The 24335-nt window shown below is 40.1% G+C and overlaps 1 protein-coding gene across 5 annotated transcripts in view; it reads left to right on the forward strand.

Annotated features, from left to right (window-relative positions):
* The window catches only part of NCKAP5 (NCK associated protein 5), a 959339-nt gene that overhangs the window by 220005 nt on the left and 714999 nt on the right, over positions 1-24335 (forward strand). The window contains exon 1 of one of the 5 annotated variants that reach the window (XM_019454185.2): positions 13998-14789. The exons of the other annotated variants lie outside the window; for them this stretch is intronic. Coding sequence (XP_019309730.2) covers positions 14739-14789 — 51 coding nt within the window. The 5' untranslated portion in view covers positions 13998-14738. Of the gene's footprint in view, positions 1-13997; positions 14790-24335 lie in introns of those variants that run through there. 5 annotated transcript variants of the gene reach the window in all.

Genomic DNA, 24335 nt, shown 5'->3' on the forward strand with positions numbered 1-24335 from the left:
AGAGAGGCTGGCTTAGAGAGTTGATATAACTCACTAAAGTCATGCACCCTCCCAGGGGAAGACCACACTTCAAATGCAGATAGTCTCACCCCAGAGCACAAGTCCCTGGCCACAAAAAGCAGACCTGCTGTTGTGAGAACAGACATGGGCTGGGTTGTCCACAGGAATCATCTCTACTTTGGTCCTCACCACCTGATGACATGTGAGCCCTCTCCAGTATCCCTAGAGAACATCCCCAGAGATCACACAAAGGTACAATAAGTGATGTGAAGCTGGGAGAGAAGACCTAAGTTTGTTATCTAAAAATATATTTTTAAGGAATGGATAAGTGATGATTTGTTTTTGTTTAGTTTTTTTTTTTTTTTTGTATCAGATCTTCTTGTTTTTTCCAGCTTTATTGAGGCATAATTGACAAAAATTTTATTTGTGATATACAGCATGATGTTTTGATATACAAATATGTTGTGAATTATTACCACAATCAAGCTAATTAAAATATTATCTCCCATAGTTATTTTTATGTGCATGTGTGATAAGAACATTTAAGACTTATTCTTTTAGCAAAGTTCAAGTAATACCATGCATTGTTATTACCTATAGTCACCAAGTATACATTAGAGCTCCAGAAATTATTCATCCTGCATAACTGAAACTTGATATCACCATTTCCCAATTTCTGTCCCTTCCTCCACTCCCATCCCCCTCCTCCACTCCAGGCATTGGATACCACTATCCTACTATCTGCTTCTGTGAGTTTGGGAATGTCAGCACATGAGTAGAAAGGCTAGGAAAAGGTAAGGAATTTGGGGTTCATTTTCTGGATGAACATTCTAGAAAGAGCAGCCTGGTGCTTTTTCAGGATGTGGCTACAGGGGCAGTAAAACTAGATCCAGACCGATGAGCAGGATGAACTATTCTCACGTTTCACTGCACAAAAGTTATGTGGGGAGCTTTAAAAAATACCAATGCCTGGGCCCTGCCTCATCCTGAATAAAACCCTATCTATCTATCTATCTATCTATCTATCTATCTATCTATCTATTTATCTAGATTTATCTATCTATCGACAATGTGAGTGGGAGAAGGGCAGAGAGAGAGAGGAAGAAAGAGAATCCCAGGCAGTCTTTGCACTGTCAGTATGGAACCAGCATGGGGCTCGAACCCATGGAACTATGAGATCATGACCTGAGCCAAAACCAAGAGTCAGATGCTTACCTGACTGAGCCACCCAGGGACACCAAACCATATCTTCTGGTGTGGATCCATGCACTGGTCATATTTTCAGTTCCCCATGTGATTTTTTAAAAAATTTTTAATGTTTATTTATTTTGAAGGAGAGAGAGATAGAGCCTGAGCAGAGGAGGGGCAGAGAGAGAGAGGGAGACACAGAATCCGAAGCGGGCTCCAGGCTCTGAGGTGTCAGCACAGAGCCTGACACAGGGCTCGAACTCATGAGCTGTGAGATCATGACCTGAGCCAAAGTCAGACACTTAACTGACTGAACCACCCAGGCATCTCACTCCTGCCATGTGATTCTAATGTGCAGCCAGAACTAAGAATGTCAGTTGAAATATAGGAAAGAGTGGGTGACAATTCGGAGTGTACAATGGTAAATGGGGTGCAGAGGGTGGATATGAAAAATCGCTGGAAGGTAAGCATAAATATAGCAAGAACTGATAATCCTGTCAATGGGGGTGGAGGAAGAGAGATGAGCTGTCAAGAAGGGTTCTCTGCTTGGGGCCTGGGTGGATTATAGTGCCTGCAGCTGAAGTAATAAATTCATGAAGAGTAGGTATTTTAAATGAGGATGAAAGTTAGATTTTGGTGATGCAGAATATCAGGTGGTTCAAGGACAGCCAAGGAAAGGGTGCATAGTCACAAAAGCAGGGGGCCAAGGAGGAACCCCATATGTAAGCAGAAAGTGAGGGAAGAGAACACAGGAAAAAAAAAAAGAGATGTCTAAGGAACTCATCTCGCCTTCACTGTGTAATTTCATAGCCACTAGCCACATGTTGATATTTAAAAAAAAATTTTTAAATGTTTATTTTTGACAGAGAGAGAGAGAAAATGAGAGAGAGAGAGAGAGAGAGAGAGAGAGAGAGGCAGAGCATGAGCAGGGGAGGGCCAGAGAGAGTGGGAGACACAGAATCAAAAGCAGGCTCCAAGCTCTGAGCTGTCAGTGCAGAGCCTGACGCAGGGCTCAAATTCATGAACTGTGAGATCATGACCTGAGCCGAAGTTGGCCGCTTAATCGACTGAGCCACCCAGGTGCCCTGACACATGTTGATATTTAAAATGGAATCCATTCTTTGGCAGATTTGATTAATGGGAAAGGCCTTACCTCTTTCTACTAAAATCTTTGTAGGCCAGTACTTTCTTTAACTTTATTATATTTGTTCATTTAATAATTCACTCATTACCTCACTCATTTACTTACCTAGTCTCTTATCCCATTTCTATCCAAGGAGGAAGCTGGTGATGCCACCCCCAGAGTATGGTGAGTTCTGTTAAGGCTGGGAGGCTGGCCCCATTCCAACTTGGTAAAGCCAGTCTGTCTCCATTTCCAGTGATGTGAGCTGTGTGTCTAGTCATCTCATTATCTTGCGGTACCTATTAAAAACATTTCTCCCTTTTACTCTAGAAACAAGAACTACATTTCATAAATGAGTGATGTGACTGCTAAATACATGGATTAAAAAAAAAATGTAAAGCGCTCTGGGATTTTCCAGGATAAGAAGTCATTACAGATGTTGTCTTGTTTCAGATGTCTTGGAGATTAAATAGGCCTAAATCAGCTCCTGAGCATTTTATTAGTGAATCTGTGTCATTTGAAATCTTTCCCTGAAACTTTCCCACCCACTCTCTAACCCCTGCTTGAATAATGGAGTAATTAGGGATGAGCTCAGACTCTCCACTTGGTCTTGACCTATCCCAGATGGTGTAATAGTCATGGCTTTATCAGTAAAGAATAGAAGGGCAGGCGGGGGCTATGCCAAGAAAATAGTACTTGCATTAATGAAAAGTCATTTAGATTCACATTAAAACTCTTTATTTAATATTGTTCATTGCCCTCTCATTATTCATTCTGTTGATGCATAGGGGTGCACGTACTCTCACCCTGGAATTGTTTCTGAAAACAGTCTGTCAGTCCTGTTGTTGAATTGTCATGCTTTGATGGGACAAGGAAATGTTGTTCTGTAAAGAAATTCTAGTAGAAAATTCTTTATAGTCAAATGTTCACTCATCAATTGTTTATTGATCACCTACTATGTGCTGCAGTAATGTTGAGTACTAGAGAACACAGTTCTATAAACTCCACTCTTAAGATATTCTTAATCTTCTATTGGAAAATATATGGTTCTATATACTGGGCACTGCTTTAGAGGGTTTTTACATATTTAACCCACTTCCTCTTCCCAACAACACTATGAGGTAGGTGTTGTCATTATCAACCTCATTTTATAGAGAAGGAAATGAAAGAATATGGAATTTAATGGCACCTCCCAAATTATACAGTTAATAAAGGCAGAACTGGGATTAAACCGAGGTTGTCTCCAATCTGTGCTCTTAATCACTAAACTTTCTTTCCCCTGTTCAACTCTGATCTCCAGTGGGAGATGAAAAGAAACTCCCCTTGAAATTAACTTATTTGTAGAATGTGGCTATCTCTTCATCTGTGGTTGACATTTAGTTCTCTCTATATAAATGATTCTTGAAAAGGAGCATTTTTAAAATAAATGCTCTTTCTCTTCCTATCAAGCATTATCTAGCCAAATAGAAACAAAGGAAGAGGTAAACATTTAGCTTTACCATGCATACTTTGGGTTATCTATGAGGATTTTTGACCTCTTAAATCTAAAACAGTTTTATAGGTATTCTTGGAATCTTTCATTCCAAGTGTTTAAGGATTGCTGTCTAGAACAAGGACAGATTGCTTTGTTTTAGAAGTCATAGGTAAATATTTACACAAGAATGCCAACTTTTGCTAGGCTATACAAACCACATTCCACCTTGGGCTGCATTACCAGTTGCCTCAATTGCCTGCACATCCATAAATGTGCGTACGGCCAAAACCAAATGTCCTCCAGCCCTAGGAACACAAAGAAGTTAAAGAGACCAGTAGCCCCAAAGCACTTACAGAGCAATTTTATTAGGACTTGGGTTACTGGGAAAGTTTTATTTTATCACTCAGCTATTATCTTGAATCTGCCATTCACTCAAAGGTTATTGTTGCCCTTAATTCAGCTCTCTACCTTCTGGGCTATCACAATTTTGTTGAGCACTTTTCTACCCAGATAGATAACAGGATTTGGTGACAGCTTTCAATTGCATTACCACTGAAACTTTTGTAGATCTAGGATTTCTTTGTGTAGGCTGGTCCCTGACTATGACTTACTTAGGCTAGTACTTATTAGCTTATAAAACTGGTCTGACTCTGTAAAATAAATCACTAATTCTTCCAGAGTAACCACCTCTAGCAGTGTTTATCAACACACACATAAATAATCTAGATGACCATCATGAGGGATTCATCATGACCTCTGACGGGCTCCTGGCCTATCCTATAAGTTCATTTAGTAATAAGATCCCTGGTCAATAGAAGTATCACCTAAACTCCAGCTTTCAAAGGTTCTGTTGTGTTCTTGAGAAAGAGTATTTGAAGCGAAAGGAATGAAATTGGCAGAGAAGTTATGGTCTTTTAAGTATCTGAGAAAGGCTCCCATATACAGAGGGATGGCCGTGACCCCATCATTCCTTGGCAAATGAACAAAAGAGAAAATACAATTACTTAAGCAGAGAAAAATACCCAATTTGAGAAATTAAGAACAAACTACAGAAAAAATATGATAGCATTCCAATTTTCCCTTAAGTTATCTACTATTTAAAAAAGTTTTAATAGCTGGTCTTCATGGGCACATGGTAAAATTTGTTCTTCCGTGTTTTTTTAAGAATTTTTTAATGTTTATTTTTGAGAGAAAGAGAGAGAAAGGGAGAGAGAGAGAGAGAGAGAGAGGCAGAGGCAGGTGTGGAGGGGCAAAGAGAGAGGGAGACACAGAATCTGAAGCAAGCTCCAGGCTCTGACCTGTCAGCACAGGGCCTGACATGGAGTTTGAACTCATGAACCACAAGATCCTGATCTGAGCTGAAGTCAGATGCTTAACCAACTGAACCACCCAGGCACCCCTGTTCTTCCATGTTTTACTTGTCGTATTCATCCATAAATAACTTGGCACTATGTATCAAGAACCATAAAAATGTTCTGATTTTTTGACTCACTAATTCTCCTTTTGGGAGCCCAAAATATGAAGAAATCACATGAATAAAGATATTAATCACAATTGTTAAAATACTATATGAAGAAACTTAAATGCCCAACAATGTAGAAATGGTTACATAAATTATAACATGCCCATTTAAAATTTTTTTTAATTTATTTTTTTTATTTTTGAGAGAGACAGAGCATGAGCAGGGGAGGGGTGGAGAGAGAGGGAGACACAGAATCCGAAGCAGGCTCCAGGCTCTGAGCTGTCAGCACAGAGCCTGATGTGGGGCTTGAACCCACAGACCGTGAGATCATGATGTGAGCTGAAGTCAGATGTTTAACCAACTGAGCCACCCAGGCACCCCATAATATGCCCATTTTTATAGGTGCATAAAGTAGAGATACTCTTAGTCTAGGATCTCTTAGACATAAATATTTGTCTTTTGTGTGTCAAGTGCTTTTCCAGATTCTGAGACTACAGTGGTAAGCAAAATAATACCATTTGCTACCAAGCCCAGGAAGCTTAGAATCTGGTAGGAAACTAGATATTAATGAAAATAATGTGTTACCTTCATGGCCAGGTATTTAGGAGGGCCATTTTCATTGTTTAAAGATTTGCATTAAACATTTTACTGGACAGACTTGGTTTGGGGCTGACTCAGTCAATGTACAGGATAGATAACCTTGATGTTGTGTTTGTCTGTGGCTTAAGAACACAATAGGTAATGGGAACATTTCATAGCATGTAGGAAAGGAGGTGTGGAACTCTCAAAGCACTCAGGCCATCAATGCTATTAGGAGCTCTGAAATCTAATGTTTTTAAGCTCAGTTGAGTCTTCTGTTGACCTAACTAAATGTTTAGGACAACAGCATTTCTGCTTCTCTCGTGTACTTTTTTTTTTTTTTTTTTTTACCCTGTGTATTGGAAACAGAGTATGAATAATTAATGAGCAATTTTTATTGTATCTCATGAAACTATAATGATGCTAAGTTTGTTGCATGATACAGATAATGGGATAAGATTAGTCCTGCAGTTCCACTGCAAACTTCGATGTTCCCTTATCAAAGTTTAATGACCTCTTGCTGTGACAAAGAACAACATTAGGTGCTTAAAAAAATTCACTTTCAACCTAATTTGCAGATATTGAAGCAAAGGCTAAGGAATGATGTAATGATAGATTTCATGTTTTGGGTATTCATTGGATCCAAGTATGTGGTAAATGTGTCTATTTCAGAGGGAAACATATTTAGTTTTTTATTTCTTTTTATTTTTTAATTAATTTATTTTTTTAATGTTTATTTATTTTTGAGAGAGAGGGACACAGAGTGTGAGCAGGGGAGCCACAGAATCCGAAGCAGGCTCCAGGCCTTTAAGCTGTCCTCTCAGAGTCCAATGCAGGGCTTGAACCCAGGAACTGCAAGATCATGACCTAAGCTGAAGTCGGATGCTTAACCGACTGAGCCACCCAGGCGCACCTCACAGAGGTCCTCACAGGGCCCCTTCTTATATGGATAATTTTACAGAGTTATGAATCATTCACATGCTTTGGGGTCTTGGGTTGTGATTTTTTAATTTTTTTTTACACATAAATGAATTTGATGCTTCTCTTCATTCACATGGAACACTTATTCCTTATTTCTTGTTTTAATGGTAAAGGGAATTGTGCCCCTCTCCCTTTTCATCTTTATTAACATCACCTCTGGCCCCCTCCTCCTTGTTTGAGATCAGTATCATGAGGAAGCATTTGCTTCTGAGGTTTAGGTATGTCTGATAAAAATAAAATAAAATAATCCTCTCATATATATACAAATTATGAACCTGCTATTCAAAAGACCACTCACTAGCCAGGTTACCCTGTTTCTCTGTGCCCCTGTGTTTCTGCAGGGATTGTAGAGCCTCGTGTTATTGCTTACCCTGCAGAGATCTCAGCTGACCTTTCAACAACTCCAGCAAGTTTTCTCCAGGAATAAATCAGTGAAACACAAAGGCCACATCAACGAGGGAGCCTTCAGGGCTTCCGAGATGTGTACCTTGGACATGGAACTCTCCTCTTCTGCCTCTAAAAGGCCAGAGTAGGAGTGGGCAGTGGGTAAATTGTTGCATCAACATACAGTAATTAATTCTGTGCTGGAAGTAGATGACACATTTGGAGACAGCTTGAAACAGCTCATGTAAACATAGGAAACATGGAGAGTGGGATTGACCAACTTGATGGAAAGGACAAGTTTGGTTGATGTTTGTCTTTTGGGGAATTATTACTTCAAATTCTGAGGCTCTATCAAATGTAGTACTAATTTATTTCGTATGTATCTCATTGGTCCTTGGGCATCTCGGTAAAACAAATTCTCTCAAAATACAAGAAGAGTTTTGAGATTTTTATTTTACCTTTATTTCCTGTTAATGCATAGTATAAGTAAACACTACTGTATTCTTATATTTATCTTATTTTCAGTTGTCTTACTACAGTTTGATTTTAAAAAGATTTTGTTATATTTCTTGAATGTTCTAGATATATTCCATGAGTATTTGTTTTTATATATTAGATTATTTCCAGTATTTGTATTATTTATTTCATTTTCACATCTTATTACATCTGCTCTCAAACAGTGTTGAAAAGTAAATAGTGATAGAGGACATTCTTATTTATGACTCTAATATAAATGCATCTTATATTGGCTTCTGGTAAATGCTTTCTTATGCATAGGAAGCATCCTCTGATGTTTATTTTACTTAAAGTCAAGAAGAGTTCTAATTTTTTTTAATATTATATTCATTTTTTGAGAGACAGAGAGAGACGAAGTGCAAGTGGGGAAGGGACAGAGAGAGAGGGAGACACAGACTCCAAAGCAGGCTCCAGGCTCTGAGCTGTCAGGACAGAGCCCGACATGGGGCTTAAACTCACGAACTGTGAGATCATGACCTGAGCTGAAGTCAGACGCTTAACCAACTGAGCCACCCAGGTACCCCCAGAAGGGTTCTTACAAAATAGTAGTAAATGATTTTTAGCATCTAATGACATAATCACATTTTTATTTTAATTTGTTAACATAAACTTAATTGATTTTTAAAATATTGATTCATCCTTATATAAAAAATGAACTGTTCTCAGTCATAGTTTACTTTATCACAAGGCTAAATATAATTTTCTAACATTCTATTTAAAACACATTTAATTTTATAAAGGAAATTAGAGTTTCTTTTTTTATGCCAGGTTTATCAGACTTTGCATTAAGATATGCTGCCTTAGTAAACTTTGTTTCTTACTCTCTGTGTTGTGTGCTTTTCTTTCTTAATCAGGATGCTAAAGGGTTGCTTATTTTATTTGTCTTTTGAAATATTCAGCTTTCAGCTTAATTTATCCTTTGCTTGCTTGCTTGCTTGAGTTTCTGTTTTGATGTTGTCCCTTTCTCTTCCCTAAGATTTTCTCCCTACCTCATTATGAAAGTCTCAGCTCAAGTGCCTCAGAGAAAACTTTGCTGATGACATTTCATTGCCACCGTCCCATCCTAGGCCATCCTATTACGTTACCCTATGTTGTGTTCTTGATCACTTGTATCTCTATCTGAAATTACCCACTGATTTTTAGATTTTCAAACAGATTTCATTTGTTACAACCATTTTCAATTTAGAGAAACAAATGAAAAGATTCTATAGGATTACTGTAGACTTCACATCTAGTTTCCTCTGTGATTAACAGCTTATGTTAATTAGTATGGTACATTGGTCACAATTAATGACATGTTGTTATTAATTAAGATCGTGCTTTATTCACATTTACTTACCTTTACCTAATGGTCTTTTCCTGTTCCAAGATGCCATCTAGAATCCATTTACTTTTAGTTGTCATGTCTCCTTAGACTCTTGTGGCCTACCGCAATTTCTCAATCTTCCTTTGTTTATGATGATTTTGACAGTTTTTAGGAATATTGACCAGGTAAATTGTAGGATGCCCCTTGATTGAAATTTGTCATTATTTTTCATGATTACACAAGGGTTATGTTTTTTTTTTCAAGGGTATATACTATTAACAGGATCTATCACAGACAACGTTGACCTTGATCTCCTGGCTCAGGTAGTATTTGTCAGGTTTCTCAACAGTGAATTTAACTATTTTCCTTCCTCTGTCCCTAGATTGTATTAAAAGTGTAGGGAGTTGTTTCTTTTCATTGCGTGTCAAATATCTATATCAATTATTTAACCGTGAATTTTTTGTTCATCTATTTATTATCAGCAATCATTCACTGCCATATTCCTGAATCTAGAAGAGTAGCAAAATAATAATAATAATAAAATTCCTAGTCACTGTTCAATGAATGTTTCTTGAATTAATGTATAAATTGATTAAAAGCCAACCTATTTCCGTTTTTTTTTCCTGTGCTCTTGTCTTCAAGTTTGTTTTCTTACGTTTTTTAATTCCTTAAGTTAAATATTTAATTCATTTATTTTCAGCATTTTTTACTTTTTTTAATTTTTAAAAAATGTTTATTTATTTTTGAAGAGAGAGAGCATGAGTAGGGGAGGGGCAGGGAGTGAGGAGGAGAGAGAATCCTAAGTAGGTTCCATGCTTGTCAGCGCAGAGCTCAATATGAGGCTCAATTTCATGAACAGTGAGATTGTGACCTGATTCAAAATCAAGAGTCGGGCACTTGACCAAGTGAGCCACCCAGGCACCCCTATCCTTTCATTTTAAAATAAAAACATTTCAAGCTATAAATCTTCTTCTGAGTTTAGCTGCATCCCAGTTTTGATATGAAATATACTTGATTGTTATATTCATATTAAATAACATGTATTATACATTTATTGCATTTTTGATTCTTGGATTAGTTAGAAGACTATTTTTTAAGTTAAATCCACTTAGATTTTTGTGGATTTTTTTTGTTCTTTCCTCATTTGCTTCAAGGAATGTTACTGTTTTCTTTGTGGCCACATAGGTAATCACTTTCTGTAAATTTATATCCAATAGACATAAAAAAAGACTGCATTTTCTGTGTGTAAGGTACAAATGACACAGTTCTATATACACAAATAAGATTTTTGTACTCAGTCTCTTTCTGGCTCCCTGTTTGAAATATTTAGAATTTGGGTTTCAGAATCTTACTGTACTGGACATTATAACGTCATCTTCTGTTTCAAGACAGAAAACTTTTTAACCCTTATATTATTAGAATTCACTGTGGTTATTGTCATCTCTTTGGATTCCACTTTAACTTTTAGTTATTCTTGGTATATCACTTTGGTTTTGTTTTGTTTTACCCTCTTTTCCCTCTAGCCACAGGACATGAGTTTCCATTGCCCTCTAGGCCTGAAATGCTCTCTTCTATAAAATCCTGTGTCCCCTTATTATCTGATATAGCCCCTCTGCTGACATCTTCCCAAATTATTTTACAAAGATGAGTCATATGCATACTGTTTTGTAACTTGGTTTGCTCTAGACCAGTATGTCCAAATACCAACCTCGTCTCTACCCAGGTGATTTTTAGAGCACTCACACCCCGCCGCCCCATTCCAAAATAGACCCCTTGACTTATATGTCAGAAACTTGCTCTTCATGCATTCTTCTGCCCACTGATGTTTCCGTTGTAAACCTAAAATCCAGGAGTCATCTCAGGTTTGATTCCCTATTCAAGGGAGATGCTAGGGGCAGAGGGTGGTGGTACAGACCTGTGCACAGAGGGAGGTCCCCTCACAGCTTGGCTGTACCCTTTGAAGTGGATCCTGGCATCCTATAGGTTTCCTTGTAGCAAAACCGTTGAATCATTGGCCTCATTTAGAGTGTAGCTACATTTTATGGCCTCCTGGACTATGAAGGTAAAATTCACAAGGCCCAGAAAATGTAAATTACAATAACGTCTTTCATTTTCTTGGTCAAAATGCTTTGAGTTGCAGGAATGTTTTTATTTTTATAACTCTATCAAACATTTTTTATGGAGGTTTGCTCCTTCTTACCCCAGGCTTAAACACATTCTAAAACAAGGCTTCTCAAACTGGCTTCTGCCTCAGAGCCACTCAGGGATTTTTATAGAAATTCAAATTCTGACCCAGGAGGTCTGGGGTGGGTCAGGCTTATACAGATCTAACAAGTTCCAGTACTGGGAATATTGCTAATCCTGTGGCCCACACTTTGAGTAGCAAGGACATGAAGTCCTTCTGAAAAAAAATTTTTTTTTGAGTTTGTTTTTGTGTTTAGTTCCTGAGCCCCTCAAAAAAAAAATCTCTGTAATTGATAATGTTTCATTTTTTTAATGGATTTTTTTAATGTTTATTTATTTTTGAGAGAGAGAGAGACAGAGTATGAGTCGGGGAGGGGTAGAGAGAGAGGGAGATACAGAATCCAAAACAGGCTCCAGGCTCCGAACTGTCGGCCCACAGCCTGATGTGGGGGGCTCAAACCCTCGAGCAGTGAGATCACAACCTGAACCAAAGTCGGATACTTTAACCAACTAAGCATCCAGGTGCCCCAACACCGTGAATAGGTTCGAACAACTTGAAAATCCGTATTATTTATTAGGCTTAGCTATAAATATTTATTTCAAAAAATCAACTGAATTTTGGAGAATCAGAATTTGTTGGCTCAGACAAGATGCGAAACAATATGAACAAGATGAAGTTCTAACATGACATGAGATAGAGCTTGTGGAGTGGTCAACCCATAGTGTTCCCAGGACTTCCTGGTTTCAGCACTCCAAGCTGTGCTTCTCAGGGAATGCCTCAGTGTGGGGACACTATGACAGTTAGCAGTGGCATTAGAAGGACTCTTTTGTGACCTAGAACACATCTTGTGCTCCCAAAGTGTTTAAAAGTCACAGTATTCCTCAGGGTGCCTGGGTGGCCCAGTTGATTAAGCATTCAGCATCTCTCAGTTATGATCTCAAGGTTCGTGAGTTCAAGCCCTGTCTCAGGCTCTGCGACAGTTGACACTGTGGAGCCTGCTTCAGATTCTCTGTCTCCCTCTCTCTCTGCCCCTCCCCTGCTTGCTCTCTATCTCTGTCTCTCAAAGTAAATAAACGTTTTTAGAAAAGGCACAATACTCCCTGCGACAGTATTGGTGTGTAGCTTAAACAACAAATCACTTTTCCTTAATTACTCCTTTTAAGAGGTAAGCAGGCTTAGACCCTTATCACAGGGATGAAGTGGGTTACCCAGGGTCATGTAATATTGCCTGAGGCTTTAAGTTCTTTATCTATACTCACGGTGGGTACACAGTGCTACTCACTCTCTAAACGCAATGCGTATTAAATTGGATTTTGAGCGATTAGTTTTATTTTGGAACTTCTCCTTAAGATGACTTATTAAAAACAAAAACCTGAAAACTTCTCTTTCTTCAATTTTGTAAAGCTGTATACCCCAGAGATAAACCAGATATATTTTCAAAATTCTGTCTTTTGAAAGCTGAATTTCTTCATGGTTTACATGTGGCAACATTAGTCACAATTGCTGGTTACTCTCCATGGAATTTTAGTTATCTTACTACCTATGATATTAATATTATTTGAAACATTTACCTCACGTGTGCTAGAATTGCCTATAAAAACAAACAAAGGTCATATAGTACCTCCTCCTTCTAGTGCGATTGCAAGATAAATGACACAAATCCATTCTAATTGGATCCAGAAATCCCTGGGCATTTGGCAATTAGTGGTAACAATTGTTCCATTAATAATGTATAATATTTCTAATGCCAAGTGTGTTGTGTGTTATTAAGCAAAAAAAAAAAAAAAAAAAAAAAAGGCTCCGAGAAAGTCTTGATTTAAAAAACAATCTTGAGTGTGGCAAAACTTCAGTTTTGTGATGATTCAACATGCAGTGTGGATTTATTAAAGGCTGAAATCAAACCGTTCTTCCAGAATGTAAAAGAGGGGTCTGGAGCAGTGTTCTGCTTAAAATCAGTAACTCACTAAAAAATGTCTTCAGCTACAACCAAGTAGTAGGCATTAGATACGGGTCATCAATTTTCACTGGAATGGTGGCAATGTCAGTTAGTATTTGTCAAAACCCTAAATACCTTGTAGTAAAATATTGCAACAATAGACTGTAAATGTTTGCCTTCGAAACTCTTGGAGAAGTAAGTATACATGTGGACCTGGAAAATTACCTGAGAAACTGACTAATAGAACTGCTTCCATGCAGAGATGCTCTTGAGCTTGGAACATATCCCAAATTAGATATATTGAGATTGCCAAGCCGTAGTTTGCAATTCACATATTCCAGTACTTTCCATGGAAGCCTCTTAGGCTCCCCAGTGGTGGGGTCCTTTGACTGTTCATACATACATGGGGGACTTTGTTCTCTGGAGCATGAAGCTACAGTAAGATTTGGTAGAAAAAAGACTATGTGGGGCATATTTGTGAGCTGTGCTTAGATGGTAAACTCAAACATTGAAAAAAATCCCAAAGTGAGTAGCTTTTGAGTCTTCTGATCCCAGATGAAGTTAAAGACCACAGTTTAGTATTACTCAGTGGCTCTGCAGGTCTGTCTATATTATGTAAAATGTCAGGAAATTTTGTGTTGGAAAAGTCATGGAGCCATTAGAAGGGTATGTAACAGATCTTGGTTTACCTGTGGCCAAGCCATTTTGTCCCACATTAATTCCTTTGGCCAGGGAAAAATGTTACTCTCTTACTTGAATTCTTGTTTCCCTGGTCTTGAAAATGGGTCACAGGCAATCTCCTTTACTAATAGGTTTATCTGCTATTCCAGAGATCTCAGGAATCACTCATATTTACAACACTAAAGGATCTACTGGCTGGAGTCAGTTTTCTCTCTTGAGACACCTTTTTCAAATATTTAGTCTTAGAAATGGCTGATGATCAGACTCATCAAGAAAATATAGGAAATGGCTATCCTGTTTGGTTTTATATTCTGAATCTTCCTGTGGCACTTATGTAAGTCACTGCCAGCCTGTAGAATGACAGATCTCCTTGTGTTGAATTAAAGCTCCTTGAGGACCCAGGCCAGGCATTCATCCTTGTGACTTCCCAGATCTAGGTTGGCCCATCAGAGAGGTCTCCCTGAGTGCCGCCCTCTTTAGGAACTCTCTGGTCCCATTCACTGCATCTCTCAACAGCCAGCCTGTAATGGAAGACAGTCCTGTGCTCTGTGCTTCAGCATCATAGCACACACCACACTGTCTTGTCTGTCTCTCCAAGTAGGCTCTGGGGATTGGATCTTTCACTTTTGTATCTCCAGTGCCAAATGCAGTAAGTGCTCAATGCATGTTGAAAGAAATGAATGAATGGAAGGCTCTTGATAAAGAATAGTTGAATTAAATCAAACAGGCACACCCTTTAGCTATCGCTGGGGTAGGATTTAGTGCAGGTGATGTAATGTAACTTGACAGGGTAGTTAAATATTGACAGGCAGGAGGAAGCATACTGGGAATGTTCAGAAAGAGGAAAGGAAGGTTTGACTGTGGCTGTCAGATCAAAGAGCTGAGGTGGTAAGGAGCCAAACTGAGTGGCTGCTGTGGTCCTGATGACCCAGGAAGGTCATTCGCTGGTTCACTTGGCTTCTGCTTCAGTAGAGGTAAGGTTGGGAGCCTGGCTGGGAAGATAATGGGTTGTGATATGAGTAAATGCAGACTCCGTGCCTGTGGCTCAGAGATGGCTGGCATCCCAGACACTCTGCTGGCCGCCCATTCTTGTACAGCTTGGAATGATCCTCATTTAAGGCAAGGAACATGAGTTCTGTTTGAATCTATCTCCTCTCACCCCACCTTAGCACGTTCCCAAATGATTGGTGCTTTCACACAAGCTCTTAAAGTGATTGGGGTTGGATGCTGGTGCATGCCTTTGGAATGCTTAGTTGAGGACTTTGTCCATATGAATTCATTTGTGAGTGCTCTTTGATGCTAACGATTAGAGACGTGCATAGCGATAGGATTAGGAGGTCATGAAAGTGTGCCGTGCTACCTGGATGCTGCTTTGTATATGCAGGGGTGGGACTGGAGGGAGACATACATTAGGCAGTGTTTTTAGCTCTCCTATCAAATGAGGGAGCAAGCAGAGGTGAGTTCAAGGAGAATATTGGGTAGTGAGAAAATGCCAACAGACAGCAGTCAGAGCAATGGTTTAAGCAGGTCTGGCTTTGCATTCAGGAAGGGATACGGGTCACCTTGAGAAAAACACCTTATTTGATTTTAGAAAGACTTTAATCAGTTGAAATATCTCAGGTTAGTTTTTAAGCAAAGAAAAGCTGGTGTCCTGCTCATAATTAAATAGTTATAGGCAGCATGAAGAAACAGCCAAGGCAAGTAGTTTCTTTTTAGTACCTTCACTTGTCTTTTAGGGAAGGAGAAAATTCTGGGTGGCTGACATGGGTTCAAATCTCAGCTTAGCAAGTGACCGAGGCAGCTTAATCTCCAGGGGTCTGTATTTCTTCATCTGTGAAATGGGTGGAATGAAGCCACCTGACTGGTTGCTGTGAGGCTTGAATGAAATAAGACATACAAAGCCACACTGGAGTCTGCCTGGTCTGGAGCAGTTCCGTCCAAAATATCAGCTTCCCTTCCCCAACTTCAAAAGGCTTATTTTCATTTATCTCTTTTTGGATAACAGCTTTATTGAGATACAATTCACATACTCTCATACCCACCCATTAAAAGTGTGCTATTGGGGGTGCCTGGGTGGCTCAGTCGGTTGAGCATCCGACTTGAGCTCAGGTCATGATCTCACGGTTTGTGGGTTTGAGCCCCACGTTGGGCTCTGTGCTAACAGCTCGGAGCCTGCAGACTGCTTCAGATTCTGTGTTTCCCTCTCTCTCTGCCCGTCCCCTGCTCACGCTCTGTCTCTTTGTCTCTCAAAAATGAATAAACGTTAAAAAAAAATTGAAAAAAGTGTGCCATTCAGTAGTTTTTAGGATATTCGCAGAGTTGTGCAGCCATCACCACTACCTATTTTGAAACATTCTCTCATCATAAAAAGAAACTGCATATGTGCTAGTGGTTACTCCTCATTTCCTCTCAGTGTCCCCAGTTTTAGACAACACTGATCTCTTTTCTGTCCCTATAGATTTTTGCTGTTCTGGACAGTTCGTAAAAGTAGAATTATAGTATGTTATCTTTCGTGTCTACTTTTTCACTCATCATGATATTTTCAAGGTTCATCCATGTGGTAGCATTTTTTATTGCCAAATAATATTCCATTGTATGGAGATACAATATCTTATTTATTCATCACTCGGTGCAAATTTAGATTATTTCTACTTTGGGGCTGCTATGAATAGTGCTACTATGAAATTCATGTAGCAGACTTTGTGTGGACAGATGTGTCTATCTTATCTTTTTTTAATGTTTAATATTTATTTTTGAGAGAGAGAACACATGAGTGGGGGAGAGGGGCAGAGAGAGATGGAGATACAGACTCCGAAGTAGGCTCCAGGCTCCCAGCTGTCAGCACAGTGCTCGACACGGGACCCAAACCCACGAACCGTGAGATCACGACCTGAGCCGAAGTCGGATGCTTAACCGACTAAGCTACCCAGGTGCTCCTATCTTATCTTTTTAATATGGTTGTAAAACTAGGCTCTCCCACCCCATCTTCCTGAGGAATTTTGAGAGAGTGCAATAGAAAATACTGGGGTAGGCCACATTTTCCCCTGCAGAAGTTAAGGGAAATGGCAAAATGCTCACGTCTCTCCTTCAGAATGTTGTTCTACAACAAATGAGTCTTTGGCACTGTTTAAAGTCTTCTGTAAAAGTGGATCAAATAAACCAGCTTCCTGTACTAGCTTATGTGAACTTTTATATGTCTTGAGTTCTATATACATAATCACTATAGGGTCAAGTGTGTGCCAGGCATGCATATAAACACGCTTTTTGTTTGCAAAAAAAAAAAAAAAATCATGAATGGTTTTACTGCTTAGGAAAATAGAAGCAGCATATGGAAGGGAAGGGGTTGCAAAATCAAATGTTCAAATGGCCCAGGGAAATGAGGTAAATAAATGAAATACATGTCTGAGCTAAGCAACTCTGGGAGTGCAACGAGTCATAGAAAGTCACCCATGGCCTTATTGTTGTGGAGTCATTAAGGAGTGGGGGTGACTGTGGCAAACCAGAGAGTATGTATCCTGTATAAAAGGGGCAGAAAACATTGGAACTTGAGTTGATTGTGCTCATGTAGGTACTTGAGCTTACGTGGCAATGTCTTCTCGTTTTTTAAAGCAACTAATTTTAATTTTTTAAACCCACTTTTGGTCCAAATGAAATACGTCTGTGAATCACATTGGCCCCACTGGGGATCAGTTTGTGGCCTTTCAAGTGAGGTAAAGCATATTACTTGGTGACCATAAAATCTGGGGGCTAATTCCCATGTCGTCCCTCCAATGACTGCATTATTCTTGGTTTGTCCCCATTTCTCTGACCCTCTGTTTCCTATTTGGAAGATAAGGGGGTTTGATGAAATGAGCTCAGTTGGCCTTTTCATCTCTAACGTTCCAGGCTTGCATAAGGACAGCCCCAGTTCAGGGTTCTGTCTCTGACACATTATGTGGAATATATTATGGACAGAAACCTAGTGTTCCAACTGACGACATACTTACAAGGCAGAAGGCATTCTAAGTAGCCTCCTTTACCCCTCTTACAGTGTGAGTCTTCTCCCAGCTTTTGGGATCTCCCAACTTTTGGCTGAAAAGGTCCTTTATTTTACCTTCATTCTGGAAGGATATTTCCTCTGTGAATAGAATTCTAGGTGGACAAGTTTTATTTTCTTTCATTGTGACCAAATATGTCCTCAGCCTGAACTCATAGGGCTAAAAAAAAAAAAAAAAAATGCATCACCTTATTACTGTGTTGAACACTTTGTCTATTTTTTATTTATTTAAAACCTACCTGTTACAAGCACCAAGGGCAATGGAGTTCTCTAGTTCTGATATTTGAGGATTTCATGGCGAAATGTTTCCAGTCAAGATGCCCAAACGTGGCCCAGACCGCAGCCCCAGTAATGAAAGCACTATGTGTCTGCCTTGCCCTGGTGGGTGCCACGCAGTGGTGCCTTGATGCTGGGTTGCAGACTGTGGGAAATCACAGCCTGGATACCAGCTTGAGCTGCGGTCTTGAGTTCACTGCTCTTAGAATTCTTCTTCATTTCTCTCACAAGAGGCTGGTGTGGGAGTAACTTAAAACGGTACTAAAAGGGGGCGGGCAGGAGAAAGGGGAAAATGGGTGATGGGCATTGACAAGGGCACTTGGTGGGATGAGCACTGGGTGTTGTATGTAAGCGATGAATCATGGGAATCTACCCCCGAAACCAAGAGCACACTATAGACACTGCATGTTAGCTAACTTGATGATAAATTAAAAAGATAAAATTAAATATATAAATAATAATAAAAAAAATAAAAACAGTTATAGAAGAGCCGCATATTTCTCTGTTTGGGAGTAGCCCTGAGGTCTGAGCAGTCCAAGTACCACACACTTGGGTTTGCTGTACTTTTCATTCCTTTTATTAATTTGCTGTTCCCATTTGACAGTTCATGAGACTGAGGTGCAGTGCTCGTTCACGGTGTGGAGTGATGAGCTGCAGAACTGAAGTCAGGATGCCCATCACCCAACGTACTTGTCGGTCACTTGGCTGCACTGATGGTTTCTGCCTCAGCTAAATAAATCGCTAAAGCAAGGGCGGAGAAGTCCCAGGTAGTAGCTTGTAACACTGTCCTCTGAAATAAATGTCAGCTGTAGGGAGCAGTTGGTAAAGGCCCAAGTCATATGTTGCCTGTATTTAAGTGAAGTGAGCCTCCAAGTTTCTTCCTGTCTGCTCCTTGCATTCAGGCAAATTTGCCTTTGAAACTCTTGACTGAGAAGTCTTAGTTTTAAAGTAAACAGTGTGTTTCCCCGTCACAGCTTAGCATTTATCACAACCCCCATTGTTTGAATTTTTTGTTGTTGTTGTTACAAGTTTCAGACAAATTTCTCTCATTGCGGTTGACATTCATTCCCTCCTGCTCCTTTTCTTCTCACTGAAAGTGCTGAACAGCTGGCTGCATTGACGACATTAATAGCCCTCTGCCGTGCTGGTCTATTCAACCCATATTCCATCTCCAGCCTTCTCTTCTCCAGGCAAAATAATGCCGGGATGATTCAGCCTTTGCTCCCAGGTCCTATTTTGCTATCCTTTGATCTACATTGTGGTCCTCTGGATCCTCCCATTGAAGGCATGGAGGACAATAGCTCCATCTTGTAAACAGTGCACTGAGGCCTCTCAAATGAGAGGTCACAAAGCCCGGAGCTCCCGTCCCAACCCCTCGGATTAGCATGTTTCCCACAAAGTGCGCAGAGGCGTGAGCTCTCTGCTGGAAGGACACCTGCCACTGACCGGGCACTTTGCTGGCTGGTTGGCAGGCTGACTTCCTGAGCTCACGGAATCAACCTGAGAAAGAGCGTCCGGGGTTGATTCCATGCTGTGACATCTTTAGGAGTGCTGCAAGCTCACCTCCTGGGAGAGAGGTGTGTGCCTTCTGTCAGGGAGCGGGGGAGCGGGGGAGGGGGAAAGGCAGTTGGAGGCTAATGGGAAATCGCCATTTGGGGTTGTCACAAATCATGAGATACTGGAAGAACTGGCCCTTCTGGCTCCTTTGGGGCTGATCCCAGCAAAGTGCCAATGATCAGGGGCCAATAATTGGAAAAACCAGATGAGTCAAATGGAAGAGAATGTGCTCCCTTAAAAGAAACAAAACAAAATGCTACTTTTTTTTTTTTTTTTGTATTTTAAAATATACTCTCTGAGACAAAAAGAAAGATATTTTCATTATTCATATCAAAGTGTGAGAAGAAAAGTGGTTTTCATTTTAAGCAACATTTTTAAAGCAGAGTATCTGGCAACCCGTTCACTGAAACTTGCGTTTCTTACTCTCATTCTAAACATTGACCCACGCTTAGATGCATGCAAACGCAAATGTTTGGCAGAGAAGGGTTTTGTAAAATAAAAAGATGCTGCACTTGGAGGCCTGTTTTTCCTAAACTTGGAAAGTCGCATGTTGCTTTAGAAATAGAGTTTTCTCCAGCATAAGCCCCTTTGATCTTGGGTCCTTAGAGGTTTCTCACACAAGCATAGAATGGGTAGTCTGGGCCGAGCTGAAATCCTATTGAGTGACAAAAACAGAAAAAAAACAGCTAATAAACATCCTGCGGAGTGTGGCTGTTTCAACATGATACCCAATGAACTTGTTTGGATAATGCCCAAACCGATTCTTTTCAATGCTAGGTTGGGCACTAGACCTTTTCCCCTGCAAATCCAATTTAACAGTAGAGGGGGACTCCCATCTTTCAGTCATAGCCAGGTCATTCTCAGAAGCCCAGGGTGTCCATTTGCCGGGATTGTTCTCATCAAGGCAGCACAGAGGATGGCTTCTCTCCCCTTCGAAAGATGCCAAATTCTCAAATACTGAGACTTTCTCAAATGTGAAAAAGTTGTTCCAGAGTAAATGTTTTTTTCTCTATAGTCTGATATGTGATTTCTGACAAACACATCCAAAAGGTGTCTCTACTGAGCCTGTTTCAGAAAACAGAACACGTGGATTTGCTAGGAAAGGAGGACTGGAATAAGATGTGTCCTGATTTCATTCTGGAAAAGAAGGGACCTCATCTGTCCTGTTTCCCACTGGAGCCAGGGTCCCATGAGGCCCCTGGCACGGAGGATGACGTTGTCCAGTTACTTGTTTTATGTGTAGTAACCTGCCGCATCATGAAGACCTAGGGGAGACCTCAGATTTCTCCAAGCCAAACAGAAACCTAAGATCTCTTAGCAGCAGAGAGGACTGACACTAAATGAGGAATAGAAATATTTCATTCACTGTGACTATTGGTATAACTCACTGATTCTCAAAATCCAACCAAGTTGCTTTCGATTTACCACTACTGCTCACAGTGATGTTTTACTTTTGCTCAGATAAATTCGTCTCTGGGAATCAAAACCATACTTGATTGCTGTCTGCACCTGTATCTAGGACTATATATCCATTCAGAATAAGTGATGTACTTCAAAAATGGGAAAAAAAAAAGAAAAATAGTTTTGTCCTTTTTTTTGCCCCAAAAGCCTCAAAAAAAAAAAAAAAAGTCTTTGTATACAGACAAGGGATGTGTGGCTACAACAAAATATTTGAGAAAGAAATAAAAATCCCATTTTGAGGTAGAGCTCTATTTTGGGAATTAAGAGTTTACCTTAATTAAGGAAGTTGCAAATTATTTGCATGTCCTGTTGCCCTGTGGTCAATGGAACCCCTGGTGAGCAAACAACACTTGTTCAAAGCAAGAGCCAAAGCCCCTCTGACCTTTCAATGGATTGTCTGAGGGGGGATGGTCAGCTGGACCCACAGTAAACTGGCCTGCAGCTGCTCTGCCAGCTGGCTGTCACACACAGGAAAACTTGGAGGGGACCCATGGCCCCACCAGATGCCTTATGGCAGGGTTCAGTTGATGCCCCACACAGTGCAGACCAGTTCCATATTTCATCTACAATGACTCGGTTTGCATGTCGTAGCCATTACTTTCAGACTAGCAGAGGGAGCACCTCCCGTTTATAATTTAATTTCGCAAATGCACGAGCTGTGGTTGCGTCAGCAGCCCCTGGCCACCGCCAACTCACAGACTTCTGGCATTTTGCAAGGAACTCCAGATACACAGTCTCTTTGGCTGGGACACAGTCCTAGTGGCAACATGAATAACCCACTTTTGCCAGTATGAAGTGAGGTCGCATCAGTGGGGACTGCAGGAGTGAATTAACCCGTTTAACCCAACTGAGTAAATCTGAGGATGTAGTGGAGAGAAGCAGCTTGCTCTGTGTATTTACTGATTTGGGAAACGGCTAAGCATAAAGGGAACATATTGTGGGTCAGAGTTCAACACCAGAGAGGAATGAGAGAAACCTGTCAGTGAGTCCCTGACACACCAGACCACTTGAGGGACCATTAGCCAGGGCCTACATCTGTCCCTGAATTTTAAATGCAATTTAACTCTCTTGATAAGTTAACTCGTGTATTAAAGAATATGTAAAAATATCATGCTTTGTCCCCATTTGCAGCCCTAATAGACTTCTTACAGAGGAAATCTGATTTTTATAGCTGAAATTGTGACAGCAGCATTATTAGAATGGCCTAGCCAGAAAGAATTGTGGCATCTGAGCATGATGTACATGGTGGGGGCAAGGTGGTAGAGAGATAGGCATTATATTGAGCCAAGGAAGGATTTGTGTTTCATAAACACAAGGATGGGCCTAAATGTGAATCGATGTCATTCCTTTTTTTTTTTTTTTTTTTCCATGAAGCAAGGAATGACCTCAATTTTTCCTCCCTGTCTTTACCCTTTGGCTCTTTTGCCCTTTGCTGCTTAGTGATAATGGGAGCATTTCATTGCCCTTGGGGTAAATGATTCCACTTGAACAATTTACCATGTGAAAACCAAAGGGGACAGGTTTTCAATGTGGAAAATGCTTTAACCTCAGAAAACCAGAAGGCAGACTCAGTTTGGAATGACAGCCTGTCTCTGAATCACAGAGTGTGCATATATGAAGAAATCTAATTAAAGTATGTGTCCTGATAACTCTCAGTTTTGGTTAAGAATTAGCCTTAACCTAATTCTTATTTTGTAAGAATTTTAGAGCATTTGTGACTTTAAGAACTATGTTTTATGTGACTTCTGAGTTATGACAGAAATTGCAATAGCATGACATTTAGTACGGCATTGATTTTTCTTGGAACCCATCGTAAGTGGTTTTGCAACTATAGAAGAATACTGTAATGATACCTATTATGTGCACAGCCCCAAGGGAACCAGGACAGTGAGGTGTCCTTGTTTTCTCACTCATGATGCAGTGCTAAACTCCAGACAAATTGTACAAACTCTTATGACCTTTTGAACAACCAACCCTTCAACTCCATCACTCTTTACAGAAGAATGGAAAAAATCTAGTGTCCATTGGGACTGGAACAATAACGTAAATAAGTCAAGCAGGGTTGATGCAGAATGGGGTACGGCATAGATTTTCATTTCCTTCTTGGGGAATACAATGCTACTCTGCTTCCTCTGTTATGATAGGATAACACGTTACTGCAGGAACATGGTGTGGGCCTGGTGTTGCCAGATCTAACAACTCTTCAAGAACAGCTAGAAATGAAGATTTTTATATAAAATCTTCTGATTTGTAAAGGTTAGCTCATTTAAAAAAAAAACTTTTTGTTTTGAGGTAATTGTAGATTTGCATGCAGGTGTAGAAATAATCTAGAGAAATCCCCTACACTTTTCCTCTTATTTCTCTTGATGGTAACATCTAGCATGCTCTGGTAGCAGGGATCACAACCTGGATATTGACACCAATACACGGATCCAATACACTGACCTTATTGGCTCACTATTGCTAAACTTCGTGCAGACCAATCAGAGCACATCTGATGGACAGGATTGGACTGTCTTACTACCTCTGCTTGCAGCTTCTGTGTATTACACTCTTGCTAGATTTAGGAGACCAGCCCATGCCTTTCTTTGGATCCCCACTGCTGAAGCTAGAAAAGCTGTTTAGGACTTTACTAGAAGGTAAACCTCTCCTAGCTCTTCCTTCCGGAATGCTTTTCCAGTCTTTTGGTCTGAGTTCCACTCCCTCCCTGCCTGTCTGTGTGTGCAGTGTGGGCTCTCTCTGACACTTGCACCTTCTTTCCTCATGGTACATCCCCACCCACATGCTGGCCTCAGCTTCCACTTAAACTTGGTCGATTCTGCTTGTGTCCTTCAGGCAAGCCTGTCCTTGCAGGCCCACTGGACTCACAACCATCTCATACTTGCTTTCTTCAAATTCCCTCCCACCTGCTTTTTCTCCCCTAAACTCCCAACACACACTGAAAGCAAGCACTTCAAGGTGGTGCATACCCAAAGTATTTGTTTGTGCTGGAATTTTGAAATCTCAAATATTTGTTTAAATAAAGTGATTCGCGATTTGGAGATTACAACTTTGGAGTTGTTTTGTTTTTACAACATCTGTCATAAAAAGCCAGTTTCTATTGTAAGTGATTTTAAGGCCTCTATGGTATTTTTTTTTTAATGCCAATAAAGTCTCAGAGTGTTGGGGTTGAAATATGCTTCTAGATTTC

This window comes from Panthera pardus, unplaced genomic scaffold, assembly GCF_024362965.1.
Source record: "Panthera pardus isolate Hobbes unplaced genomic scaffold, ASM2436296v1 HiC_scaffold_10, whole genome shotgun sequence".
Lineage (NCBI taxonomy): Eukaryota > Metazoa > Chordata > Mammalia > Carnivora > Felidae > Panthera > Panthera pardus.